The 14,283-nt window shown below is 36.7% G+C and overlaps 1 protein-coding gene across 5 annotated transcripts in view; it reads left to right on the top strand.

Annotated features, from left to right (window-relative positions):
* Positions 1 to 14,283, top strand: part of PDE7A (phosphodiesterase 7A) — a 165,413-nt gene that overhangs the window by 79,136 nt on the left and 71,994 nt on the right. For 4 of the 5 annotated variants that reach the window (XR_013553621.1, XM_078441959.1, XM_078441956.1 and 1 more), the window contains exons 2-3: positions 8,821 to 8,881; positions 12,398 to 12,481. Coding sequence is in view for 4 of the 5 variants with exons in the window: in XM_078441956.1 (XP_078298082.1) it covers positions 8,821 to 8,881; positions 12,398 to 12,481 (145 nt within the window). In the remaining variant the exon portion in view is untranslated. Of the gene's footprint in view, positions 1 to 349; positions 751 to 8,820; positions 8,882 to 12,397; positions 12,482 to 14,283 lie in introns of those variants that run through there. The other variant, XM_078441957.2, reaches the window with a different exon arrangement.

Here is a 14,283-nt window from a genome sequence, read left to right as displayed (position 1 = left end):
ATACTTTTAATTGTCTGAAAATGTGCTGTTAGACTGGCCTTTGTCAATAAATGCTAAATGAGTGAATTATAATGTTAAATAGGGCCGGCAATATTTATGAAAGACTCTAACATTCATAAAGTAATCCTAGCCCTAAAGGAAATAAAAAGTCAAACAAATTCAGTGTTAAAAGTTGAAAAGAAAGAATAAAATGCATTAATATTTTTAAATGCCAGGACATTATACTTGTGAAGCTTGTCTATGTGAAAGAAATTAGGAAATTTTTTGTATTGCTAAACATTTTTGGGAAGTTGTGTCAAAGCACTCTGTTTAGTATTCAGATGTAGAAGTCTTTGGGGGTAGCCCGAGACCTCTTCTGTCTACATTTTGTGAGACTTCTGTCTACATTTTGTGAGAGTGTCAGCTCTCACTAAGGTTTTTCCTTTCCTCTTCCAACATTACTTCTGCTCTCCCCCAACCCTGGGGTTGTGGCATTAAGCACGCGCTGGGTAGGAAGGCTGGCTGGCAGCGCCTTCTCAGAGGAGTCAGGTGATCGTTGTTTGAAGGCAGCTGCTTGAGGTTCAAGGCAGTCAGTGTCCCCTCTCTTCTGCCTCCGGACAGCTGGTTATTATCAAACTCATAATAAGTCTTCCTTACTCATTGCCTGCTGGAAGAGGAGGGAGATTATGCAGTGGGCTTTTGGTTGATCCAATGGGAATTACATTGATCTGGTGTCTGGCTGTGGTTCTTATCAAGTGGATCGCCTCTAAGGTAGGCCATCTTTATTTTTAGGATTGTGACGTTCATCATTAGTTTATATATTTGATTGGAATAGAATTACTATGAATTTCTTTTGCTTCAGTTTTTATTTTTCTGATTAAAAGAGCTATGAGTTTTACCTGTCAGCTGAAAAGCTTAATTGTGGTTAAGTTAATTTTTATTCTTCCCCCCACCTTATTCCTCCTTTTAAGGGCTTTTTATGCTATCATTCCTCGGTATTGAAGTAGCTTCCCTCAGTATCATCCCCTTAAAGAAGTTTTTATAGTTATAGAAATATACCTTTTAAGATTAAATAATTATTAAACAATTTATAGTTTTGGTATACATATTTTAAATACTTTTGGAGATAAGAATTTCCTAATACTTACGTTTAATGTATAGTTGTTAAGAATTTCTGAACAGTTAGGAACTTTTTAAAAACTAAATAATAACCTCTCATGTTCTCTGTTAAAGTGTTACTGCTACTAAGATGTGTACCTAACTTATAATATGTTGGAAAAAATGTAAGATTTATTATGTGTCTGTTGTTTTTGAACTTGAATTCTGAGGATCAGGATTCAGAAATGCTTCCATCTAGACAAAAGTCTCAAACTAAAGTAGGAAATATTTAAGATGACACTATGTGAAATTATTTTTTCTATACTTGTCTAAAAATGATTATATCTTTCTTCCATCATGCAGCTTTTTTCTTCCTGTATTAAATTGAAGAATATTCACTTAAGATTTATAAGGCCTATCAGTATTTGCTAAGTAACACAAAGCTTCCATAAAGTTAAATTTCTTTTCCAACCAGGGTTTTAATCCTTGATACATAATTTTTCACATTTAAGCATAATGTTTTGAGCATAACTAACTGTCCCTTATGTGAAGTAGTCTTAGTGAATATGATTGAAGAAATCTCTTTTTAAAAAATCTCTTAAAAAAAAACAACAGTGTACTCAAATTTTTAAAATCCTTGTGTTTTGTAAGTTAAGAATTAATTTTGTTGCACTGACAGCTGTTTACTCATTGTTTTTAAAGGATTAGTTTACCAAGTTATTGAATGAAGGTCAAGTTAGTACTAATAACACGTTAATTGAGTTGTGGATGTTTTCAAAGACTTTTTACTTTTTTTCTAACCAGCAAAAAATTAAGTTTTTAAACAAAAAGAATGTTAACATTTTAAGTTTGTGTTATTTTTTGAAAAATATAATGTTTGCATAGTCCAGAAGAATGGGAAGGATACTAATTATTCAGTAGATCGATGCAGATAGACAAACACCAGCATGTTTCTCTAGCGCGTGTAAGATGAATATGCCCTTAAAAAGCTCATTTTACTACATCAGAGAAAACTGCTTTTAAAACTTTGACTGGACTTGCATCTTTTGTAGTCTGGTGCTGTTGTTTGGTAATGTTACCAAAAAACGTATTTAGTGCTACTGTTGATTGAGCCCTTTGACCAGTGGTTTACAAATCCACAAAACGGAGCCAACAAAACCTACCTTGTGAAGGTCTTGTATGGATTGACATTTTGTATGAAAGCACCTGTAACAGTTCCTCACCCACAGTAGGAGTCCAGCAAGTGTTAGTTAATGTATTATTACTTTTTCCATGTAAGGGAAATAAACATACTTTTGCACAGTAGATCATGTTAGTGGAAAACTTAAACAGGACAAAAACAGATAAAAATATCTTTGCTCGGTTTTTTAAAAGGTCTGTCTTTAAAAATTATGTATTAACTAATATTGGAACAATTTTTACACCTTTTGACATTCACTTCATAAGTCAGATCTTTGGTGGAAGAGAGATTCATCCTGATTTAAGATGAGCAAGTGTCTAACCGGACACTCAGAAGTCCTGTTGGCATGGCAGTGGATACTTTGGAACCTTAAAATTTAACTTGTTTATGCTGTGGCTGTCAGTTTCTGATTAGCTCAGCCTCGCCCATGTTTTGACCTATACTGGTTTGCTTTACAAGCTGTTCCCAGGATGGCTAAATTAGAAAAGTCACGAGTAGAAGCTTCTCAGTTATTTCCATTCACTGGTGAGGTGAGGTGGAAATGTGGATGATAGCTCAGAGTGTTTTATGACTGTCAGTGACACAGGATTTGGATTAACTTTGTTTTATTATTTTTATTAAAAATAGAATTTTACTAGCAGATGACTTTAAAATGGTAATCTTTAAAAAATATGTGTTATGTCTGTGCTGCAGTGTTGGTGTATAAAGCACTCATAACTATGGTTTAAAATAACTAATTCTAACATGCAAATCAAATTTTTATTGTTCTTCATGATTTACAGTATATTTTTCAAAAATGTGTTACTTTAGATTATTCTACCTCAATTGCTTAGTGAGAGAATTTAATAATATTTTTAATAATAATATTTTTAATCTTGGTCTGTGAGGAGATAAATGAATGAATTATCCCTGAGGATATATTTGTTGATGGGTTCAGATAGATATATTTTAAGGTCCATTCTTTAAAATTGTCTTATTTGAATTTATTTTATAAGAGTTATGTGTGGTTTAATGTAGCATTTAAACTATTTTTGGATAAAACTTAAATTAGTAATGAATAGAATAATTTGAATAATTTGTACTTCACCAAGTAATTTAACATATTTAAAATTCTATTCTTTTGCCAGGTTTTTATGATTAATATAGACCTTATCACTCTTATTTCTAAATTAATGCCTCTATAAATAAGTCTAAAGGGATTACCTTAAAAGAAATTTAGTATGCCATAGATATAATTTAGATTCTGTTAACTAACTAGTTTTTGACTTACATTATTTTAACAGAGAACTGATATTAGTCTTTCTCAGTCCTTATAATGAGATTTTACATTCCTAATTAGTGGCTGTTTTAGTAAATAGTCATCCTATATTAAAGAAGATAGTAAGGCCAGTCACTTTCCTAAAGAGGGCTGTTAGAGATAACAAGTTACAATTCGTTTTAACAACCTGTTTATCCAAGTTGTTATTGGACACTAGCAGGTTAATAGGTGATGGCCATGACAAGCATTCCATAGTGATATCTATAGTTTCATTAATATGTCCTGGCTGATAGAAATATTTATTTCCACATGTGTGCTCTCTAGTCTACTAGGTTTTCCTCTAATATGGTGGTATTAAGGGGAGGCCTGTAATCTAATAAGCTAAATGTCTTAGGGGAGGATCGACAGCAAGTATGAGAGGTGCCTTTTCATACCAAGTGATTACAGTGGCTGTTTGCTCCAGAATAAATAGTTTACCCTGAAACTGTTTTAATTTACACTGCAGTAGGCTTCCTTCGGATAGTACTCTGTTGGTAGAAGACACTTTAAGCATGATGCTGCTATGAGTGTATTCTGTATGATTTAGTCCCTTGGGATTTTAGATCAAGCTTTTTTTCTTTATAGCTTTCTTTGTAGTAGATTTTTATTTTACTTTTTACTTTTAATTTTATTTTGTGAATATATAACAACTGCACATGTTACAGAATTCAACAGGGGAGTCTAGGTGTCTCAGTCAGTTAAGCATCCAATTCTTGGTTTTAGCTCAGGTCATGATCTCACAGTTTTGTGGGTTCTAGCCTCACGTTGGGCTCCGTACTGTCAGCGCAGAGCCTGCTTGGGTTTCTCTGTCTCCCTCTCTGTCCTTCCCCCACTCAGCTGTCTCTGTCTCTCTCTCAAAAAAGAGAAAGAATTCAACAGATAAACATTGAAAAGTCCTCCTATCTCTGTCCCTCAGGCTCCCTGGAGACAATCAGTGTTAGAAATTAGAAATTTATCTTTGTTTGAAGCTTTTTTGTTTTTGTAAGGATACCTGAAATTGTGTTAAGAGTTTAATTGACATTTTTCTCTTACATGATAAGCATTATAAGGAGATGATAATAATGATTTGGGGAATTATTTTGCAAACTAAATCCAAGTAAGGGCTATAGATAAAAGTAAATTTCTTTATAGTGATAGTGGTAAAAAGATTATTTTTCCTTGAGATTTCTAGGCATGTGTTCAGGAGTTGTAAATCTCATGCCAGAATTTTGTGAGGGAAGAAGATCATTAATCTGATTTGTAGAAGTATCTCATTGCTTTAATGTTTATTACTTTGGTTAATGAAGTCAAGCATCTTGTGTTTATGGGCTTATTATTTCTTTTCCTGTGAATAATATGTTTATGTCCGACCTGTTTTCCACACTATTATTCATCACTTTCTAGTTGATTTGTAAGGCACTTTTTTGTTCCTTCCATTTTTGGATATAGTAGGAGGAAATTTGCCCTTTGTCATGTCTATTGAACTCATTTTGATCCATCTTTCATGACTTCTAGACATGTCTTGTAGATAAGTTAGAAAGGTCTTTCCAATAGGTGGTTTGATCAGTTTTTTTTTCTAGATTTTGAAATCTGTCTTTATATCAATTCTGGTATTCATGAGTTTATTCATCAACTTAATAAATTCACTAATTTATTTAGAATCTACTAAAAGCTACTGTTTTAGGGGTCAGGGGTACCATGGAAAATCAGACACAGTTGCTGCTCTTGTGGAGCTTCCATTTTAGAACGAGCAAACAAAGATAGCCATATACCAGCTAAGTGTCATACAGAGCAGGAAAGTAGGGCTATGGGAGAAGGTGGCTTTCAGGTGACTTTTGATTTGGTAGTCTTGGAATGCCTCTCTGGAGAGATGACATTTCATCTAGAACCTGAGAGATAAGAAGAGAACAGTGATGCAGTGATTCTGGACGAGAGAACAAGTATAAAGGCTGCATCTGTCTGTGGTGCAGTTGAGGAACAGCAAGGAATCCAGTGTGGCTGGGTCGTGGTGGTGAGGGTAGGTCAGAGGACACAAGGACCGAGAGGTAGGCAGAACACGGAGGCCTTTAGAAATCGGAGCTTGTGGCACAAAAACAGACACATAGACCAATGGAGTAGAATAGAAACCCCAGAACTAGACCCACAAACGTATGGCCAACTCATCTTTGACAAAGCAGGAAAGAACATCCAATGGAAAAAAGACAGTCTGTTTAACAAATGGTGCTGGGAGAACTGGACAGCAACATGCAGAAGATTGAAACTAGACCACTTTCTCACACCATTCACAAAAATAAATTCAAAATGGATAAAGGACCTGAACGTGAGACAGGAAACCATCAAAACCCTAGAGGAGAAAGCAGGAAAAGACCTCTCTGACCTCAGCCTCAGCAATTTCTTACTTGACACATCCCCAAAGGCAAGGGAATTAAAAGCAAAAATGAACTACTGGGACCTTATGAAGATAAAAAGCTTCTGCACAGCAAAGGAAACAACCAACAAAACTAAAAGGCAACCAACGAAATGGGAAAAGATATTTGCAAATGACATATCGGACAAAGGGCTAGTATCCAAAATCTATAAAGAGCTCACCAAACTCCACACCCGAAAAACAAATAACCCAGTGAAGAAATGGGCAGAAAACATGAATAGACACTTCTCTAAAGAAGACATCCAGATGGCCAACAGGCACATGAAAAGATGCTCAACGTCGCTCCTCATCAAGGAAATACAAATCAAAACCTCATGCCAGTCAGATCCACACTCAGATATCACCTCACGCCAGTCAGAGTGGCCTGAATGAACAAATCAGGAGACTATAGATGCTGGAGAGGATGTGGAGAAACGGGAACCCTCTTGCACTGTTGGTGGGAATGCAAATTGGTGCAGCCACTCTGGAAAGCAGTGTGGAGGTTCCTCAAAAAATTAAAAATAGACTTGCCCTATGACCCAGCAGTTGCACTGCTAGGAATTTACCCAAGGGATACAGGAGTACTGATGCATAGGGGCACTTGTACCCCAATGTTTATAGCAGCACTCTCAACAATAGCCAAATTATGGAAAGAGCCTAAATGTCCATCAACTGATGAATGGATAAAGAAATTGTGGTTTATATACACAATGGAATACTACGTGGCAATGAGAAAGAATGAAATATGGCCTTTGTAGCAACATGGATGAAACTGGAGAGTGTGATGCTAAGTGAAATAAGCCATGCAGAGAAAGACAGATACCATATGTTTTCACTCTTATGTGGATCCTGAGAAACTTAACAGAAACCCATGGGGGAGGGGAGGGAAAAAAAAAAAAAAGAGGTTAGAGTGGGAGAGAGCCAAAGCATAAGAGACTCTTAAAAACTGAGAACAAACTGACGGTTGATGGGGGGTGGGAGGGAGGGAAGGGTGGGTGATGGGTATTGAGGAGGGCACCTTTTGGGATGAGCACTGGATGTTGTATGGAAACCAATTTGACAATAAACTTCACATATTGAAAAAAAAAAAAAGAAATCAGAGCTTGGTGCTGGACTTTATTCCAAGTGTGTGGAGAACCATTGGAGGATTTTGAGCAGGTGCTGAGTTGTTTGCTATTGCTTCTGTGTGAAGAGTGGACTGGAGGCCAAGAGATGTATCAGAAAAACTAGTCAGCAGCCCACTGCAAGAGTCCAGGTGTAGAGGTGTTCTCACCTGAGATGGAAGGAAGAAGTAGGGATAGAGAAAGGGAGATGAGAGTGAAGGTAGAGTTGGCAGAACTCGCTGAGTGTATTTCAGCTCTTAAAATTTATTTTGTATTAATATATATATTTTAAATTTGTAATATTTGTTTTTTTTTTTAATTTTTAAAAATGTTTATTTGTTCCTGAGAGAGACAGAGCATGAGCAGAGGAGGGGCAGAGAGAGGGAGACACAGAATCTGAAGCAGGCTCCAGGCTCTGAGCCCTCAGCACAGAGCCTGACGTGGGGCTCGAACTCACAAGCTGTGAGATCACAACCTGAACCAAAGTTGGACACTTAACCAACTGAGCCACCGAAGCACCCCCTGTTATTTTTTATAATAGTTTTATTGAAGTACAATTCACATATACCATACAATTCACTCATTTGAACTATACAATTCAGTAATTTTCAGTGTATTCACAGAGTTGTGCAGTCATTACCACAGATAATTTGAGAACATTTTCATTACCGTAGATAGAAACACAGTACCCATTAGCATTCACTCTCCATTTTTCCCCAGCTCTCCCAACTCTAGACAGCCACTAGGCTACTTTCTGCCTCTATGGATTTGCTTGTTTGGGACATTTCATATCAATAGTACCATACACTGTATGGTCCTTTGTGACTGGCTCTTCACTGTTCTCAAGGTTCATCTATGTTGTAGCATGTATCAGTACTTCATACCTTTTATATGTCTGAATAATACTTCGTTGGTCTAGATATGCCACATTTTATTAATCCATTCATTAGTTGCTGGATATCCAGGTTGTTTTTAGTTTGGGGCCATTATGAATAATGTTGCAAGATACATTGCCATATCTGTTTACTTTTTAAAATATATTTAAAAATTTTTTGTTTATTGTTTTAAAGATTCAGTGTTTTCTCAAATCTCTTTGAGTAAACTAATTACATTTTAAAAATTCTCAGGGCATCTGGTGGCTCAGTCATTTGAGTGTCTGACTCTTGATTTCAGCTCAGGTCATGATCTCCCAGTTTGTGAGATCAAGCCCCGTGTTAAACTCTGTGCTGACAGCACGGAGGCTGCTTAGGATTCTCTTTCCTTCTCACTCTTCCCCTCCCCCCACCAAAATAAATCAAGAAATATTTAAAAAATAAGAAAATAAAAAATTCTCTTACTTCTTGCTAGCCTCTGGGCCGTTTGGTTGGTTTTTCATTTTGTTTCGTTTATTTCTAGCTGATGGGTTTTTTTCAAATGATGATTCTTGTTTGCTTATTCATATGTGTTTAAATTAAGGGCATAGTAAATAGTTGGACCATATCTCTTCTTCAGTTCTGTCTACCTCTGCAAAATGTCTCTCACCAAGTGGGCTTATCTGACTCTGCCATTAACTTTCTACCTGGTGCGTGTTCCTTACTCTGTATCCACTTGTATGGTATTGCTTAATCATATTACAGTTGTCTTCCTCACAACTAGAGATTTTGAGAGCAGATGCCATATCTAATTTCACTTTGTATATTCAACTTCTTTTGCACAGTGCTTTACAAATAATAATGTCTGTTGAATTTCGTATAACATTACTTGTCATTCATTAAAAATGTATGTTTTTTTTTCCTAGAGGCGTGGAGCGATTTCCTATGACAGTTCTGATCAGACTGCATTGTACATTCGTATGCTAGGTAAGCATTATTTATTTTGTACCAATATCAGTTAATTTTGTTATCATCCAGTGTTATTTGAGATTGAGATCGCTTTCATTTGGTTACTTTTCATTACTATTTGCAATAGAAATAATCTATTATTTTGAAGTTTAAAAGTCTCAAAACCAATATTGAATGTGATATAAATGAAGAGGCATTTTAGAGTAATTGAAAAATCTCTGGCTTAATAACTGGGACTCTATCTTTAGTACAAAATTTTAAATTGAATTCTAGGGGCGCGTGGGTGGCTTAGTCAGCTAAGCTTCTGACTCTTGATTTCAACTCAGGCCATGACCTCACAGTTGAAGAATTTGAGCCCTGTGTGGGGCTCTGTGCTGAGAGCACGGAGCCTGCTTGGGATTCTCTGTCTCCCTCTCTCTCTCTGCCTCTCCCCCACATGCATGCTCTCTTCCCCCCCCCACCCCCTCCCTCTCTCTCTCAAAATAAACATTGAAAAAAATTTTGAATTCTGAGCATTCTTCATAAAAAGTGTTTCAGATTTGTAGAGTTGCTAAATGCTAAAGAGATGTCCATGGACAAAAAGGAGGCCATGAAATACCTGATCACATAGTACTGTCACTGCATGAATTTTGTTGTCACGTGGCTGGCAGGGAAGACCATTTGTCTTTGTCCAGTGTCTGTTCCTAAATTTTTAATATATTCCTTAAGTCCATAAGGTAAAATGAATTTAGGTTATATGTGTATAATTTTCTTTCTCCCTCTTTTTGCCAGATTTCTCTCCTCATCCACACACTCGTCAATCCCTTCTACTTTAATTCATACTATTAAAAACATACTATTAAGATTCCAGGGACACCTGGGTGGCACAGTTGGTTAAGCGTCCGACTCTTGATCTCGGCTCAGGTCACGATCTCACAGTTTGTGAGTTCAAGCCCTGCATCAGCCTCTGCACTGATGTTGCAGAGCCTGCCTGACATTCTGTCTCTCCTCTCTGACACTCCCCTGCTTGTGCTCGTGTGCTCTCTCTCTCTCTCTCAAAATAAAGAAAGAAACTTAAGATTCTAGTAGGCAGGTTTACTTTGCTTTTCTTAAAGGAGTCTTCCGTGACTCCTTTCCTCATGCTCAGAATTCCTCCCTCGACTTCTAAGATATTGAGCCATTCATGTTCTTCACCTTTTTCTGGTTTGTTTGTTTGCTTGCCTTTTTCACGAAACCTTTTTCTTCCTCTTAAGCCTAAGTGTTCTCCAGTGCCCCATTTTTGCTCTTCTTCCTTTTTTCCCCTCCTTAATTTACCTTGGATGTCTGCCTCAGCTCCATTCTACTCTGGTACATATTTTTTTCCTCACGACTGTGTGACTTTTTCCTCCTTACAGTCTCCATCTCTCTCAGCAAACATGTTCAGGATTCTGCTCTCCTGAAAACAGACCTTTAGACTCATTTTTTTTTAAACTCTGTAGAACATTTCCACATGAGTGTAATATGTCTATTAAACAAAACATTTGTGTTGCCCAAGTCTGTTCATTTTTCAGTCTTTTGCCATCTCAGAACATGTAACTCCATTCTTCTGGTTGTCACATCAGAAACCTTCAGGTCCTTTTTGTCTCTTATTTCTTACCTACTCCATGTCTACTTTATCAGCAAATCCTCTTTGCTAATACCTTCAAAACATATCCAGAATTTCACCAGCCACTGCTGTTACCATCCCGATCTAAGCCATAGTTATTTTTTTTATTGTTAATTATAGTTGCATTGTTGTACATTAAACCTCCAGAACTTATCATGCACATCCCTTTGAATGACATCTCTCCATGCCCACCCCCCACCAAGCCATAGTTATTGCCTTGTTTCTTACGTTTGCTCCTTAGCCAGTCTCCCTGCCTCTTCCTCTGTGCCTCTTGTCAGTTATAGTCTGTGTGGTCAAAGTGAACATTTTGAGACGTAAGTTAAATCAGTCTCACTCCTCCCTTCAAAATCTTCTGATGGTTTTCTGTCTTAGATAGCCAGAGGTATTATGATGGTCCACAAAGGTCCTGCGTGATCCAGCCCTGCTACCTCTCTGACCTCACTTGACACTCACCTCACTCTAGTCATGCTGGCCTCTTTGCTTGACCTTGAACATACCCCTTCTCAGGATATTTTATTTGTTCTTCCTTGTGCCTGGAAACTTCTTCTTCTGGATAGCCACATGGCTCACTGCCTCACTTCCTTCAGGCTTCTCTGCTCAGATACCTCCTTTCCAATGAGGTTTTCTCTGACCACACTAGTAAGTCAGTCCTCCCCTACTTCTCCTTCCATATTCCTGTTTCTTGCTTTAGTTTTCTCCAGGTTAGTTATTGCCATCTTCCATAGAATGAAATTATTACTTGTTATGTTATTTGTCTCCATGAAAGCATACATTTCATGGAGACAGGGACTTTATGTGTTTTGGTCACTGGTATATTTGCAGTGCCTGACCTATAGTGGATGCTCAGTAAGAGCTTAGTTTGTTGCAGGGTGAAGGAATCCCCACGTGAGGAAGATGATTAATCATTGTGGGGTAAACTCAGATGACATGAGCCTTGTTGGAAATGATGGCCTTATTTAGAGAAACAACAAGTGAGCAGGAAGTCCCTCTAGGCAAGCAGAATTCAAGGGACTGAAGACCTAAAGGTTGTGCAGTTGGAGGCTGTGGAAGTATAGTGGGGAAAGTGCTGCCTTTGGAGCCCACAGAGCAAAGTTTAAATCCTGACTCACCCTTTACACTAGCTTTGTGGCATGAGCAGGCTACCTCTCACAGTCTCAATATCTTCATCTGTAAAATGGGGACTAAGATTCCTACCTCTCAGACTTGCTTAGAGAATTAAAATAATGCCTATAAGGAGCAGAGTGTCTGGTACACAGTTGCATTGGTTATTTTGCTCTATGGAGAAGTAGATCCGAAAGTCCTATAGACACATGTAGAAACAATTCTGGGCTTATAAAGGTTGAAGTTTAAGTTAAGACCCAACTAAAGGCCTTGGGTATATCCATAGTCAATGAGAAAAGAGAAAAGTTATATCAAATTAAACATTTATTGCAAAGTCTTTAACACTTTACTTTTCTGTACGTTTATAAAATTGTAAGGTACTTGAGAATAGGTAATATATTTTCTTTCATGTCTCTTATAGTCTATAGGATGGTGCTAGACACTTAATATTTTTCTTTCTGGATTTTTAAAGTTTTGTGCTGAGGATTTTTTAAACTCCTTGTGAATAATAAGATATCAGGTTGGATTGTTATATACTTGTCATGTTTTCAAATGCTAACTTTAAAGTTTAGATTGTAATTATTATTATTGTAAGGGAAGATGAAAAAAAACCTCATCTAGCCTTACAACTCAATATTGAAAATTTGTAAACCCCTTCACATAAATCCACTCTCAACTACTTATTCCATATATATCACTAATGGGTCATTACTTGTGAGTATGATACCACATAAACCTTTGCTGCATATGGGAGCTTCTTCCCAGATGGCAGCCTTCTAAGCTTATGTTTTATTCTCGATTTTGTCCAGGAGATGTACGTGTAAGGAGTCGAGCAGGATTTGAATCAGAAAGAAGAGGTTCTCATCCATATATTGATTTTCGTATTTTTCATGGTGAGTGTTGGCATATATGGTATTTCTCTTAGGCGTTCAGTAAACTTCACATTTTCATAAAATTATGTACTTTTTCAAAAGAAAAAGAATCCAAAAAAACAGTATGTTTTGAATGTCTTAAAAACACTGGGTCATGATAAATGACACTTTATTTCTAGCTAATGTTAGTAAATGCTTAGAGACAATTAGAATTGGAAAGTATAAAATACGAAAGCTGATATAGTTTTTCTTCTTTCCAATTTAAATGTGAAATACTTTGGTACATTTTTTTTCTTTCATATAAGATATATATGTAATCTTTTAAGTTGTTTTATTCCAAATGTTTTGTCTTCACTACCCTAGATAAAATGTTTTTATGCAAATGACATTTTGTAAGGTATTTTCATAGCTAACAACGTGTATCCTGATTTATTTGAAAATACACCTCCAGGCTTAAAGGTTTTTGGTAGAATGCATATTTTGAAAACAAGTGTTGTGTGGGTCAGGCCCATAATGGAGAAAATGGAAAAAACAGAACTTCTAAAACCGTTAAACATTAAACACATCTGGTTTTGGAGGAGTTCCATTTTTGGTAATATTGGATAAATTATTTGGATTAACACTCCAGTTTTAAAAATTAGAAAAACTGGACAAAGTGTGGAAGACATGTATTTGAGTGTATTGGAATGCTGGGAAGGCAGAAATGAACCTGGCATTTAGGCTACTTTTCCTCTGAGTAGCATCTACTGATTCTGGGAAAGGTGGGTGAGAAGCTGAGCAGAGCTTCTGATGGACACTTAAGGCTAGAAAAACAAAAACAGGTGTTAATACTCCACCAAGGTTGGAGCATCAGTCCTGGTAAACCCTTTATGCCATTGGAACCCCAAAGTGCTATCCCTTAGAAATAAATCTGGCTTTGAAATAGCTCAATCTGTGATTAGATTAAGGTAATCTGTGATTTGAGTACCACTAGCCACCTACTTGAAGTAAATGTTAATCTTTGGAGGAAGGTAACATTACCCTAAATCTCAGGTTAACTCTAAATTTTTCATAAAACACTGAATTAAAAATAAAAAGGCAAAAGGAGGTAAGACAGTGTGACCAAAAATGAAGAGGAAATGATAGAAACATCCACAGGAGATTCTAATAATGGAATTCTTTCACATGAGCTTCAAAATGACTATTATATTGATGGGAGAAAAAAAAAAAAGGAATGAGAATTTCAGTAGAGGACTGAAAATTGTGAAAAAAAGAATCAAATAGACATTTAAGAATGAAAAATAACATACCTTAAATAAGAACTCATTGGAGATGGTTTTAATAGCAAATAAGACCCCAAATTCAGAGAGAATTAGTGGACTGGAATATTAGGTCAAAAGGAAATCATTCAGAATGAAACACAATGAGGCAAAAGGTAGAAAATATGGAAAAGACGCATGGAATATGTTCTAGTTACCTATTGCTCTGTATCTGTCAAGACTTGTGGAGAATCTAAGATTTTACCTTATAATTGAACAAATAAGTTAGCCTATTACCGCTTCCTGGATGCTGACAGAAGACACAAGTCTCCTGGGTCAGAGGCAAAGGACTTCTTATTCATGGCACAGCAGGCAACATGAAAATCATATTGTGTCAGCTCCTCTAGCCCCACCACATCCCATAGTGGCAACCGGGAGGATTTTATGTGGATACTGTGCACACAGTGAATTTTCATTACATCTGAGCAGTAATGAGCTTGGGGAGGATGCCCTTTTTACAGTAATACTTCTCTTTGTCCCAGAAAAAGATATTATTTATTCCTCAAGGTTGCTAGCTGCAAACAC

Source organism: Panthera onca, chromosome F2, assembly GCF_046562875.1.
Source record: "Panthera onca isolate mPanOnc1 chromosome F2, mPanOnc1 haplotype 2, whole genome shotgun sequence".
Lineage (NCBI taxonomy): Eukaryota > Metazoa > Chordata > Mammalia > Carnivora > Felidae > Panthera > Panthera onca.
This window is presented reverse-complemented; position numbering and strand designations above follow the sequence as displayed.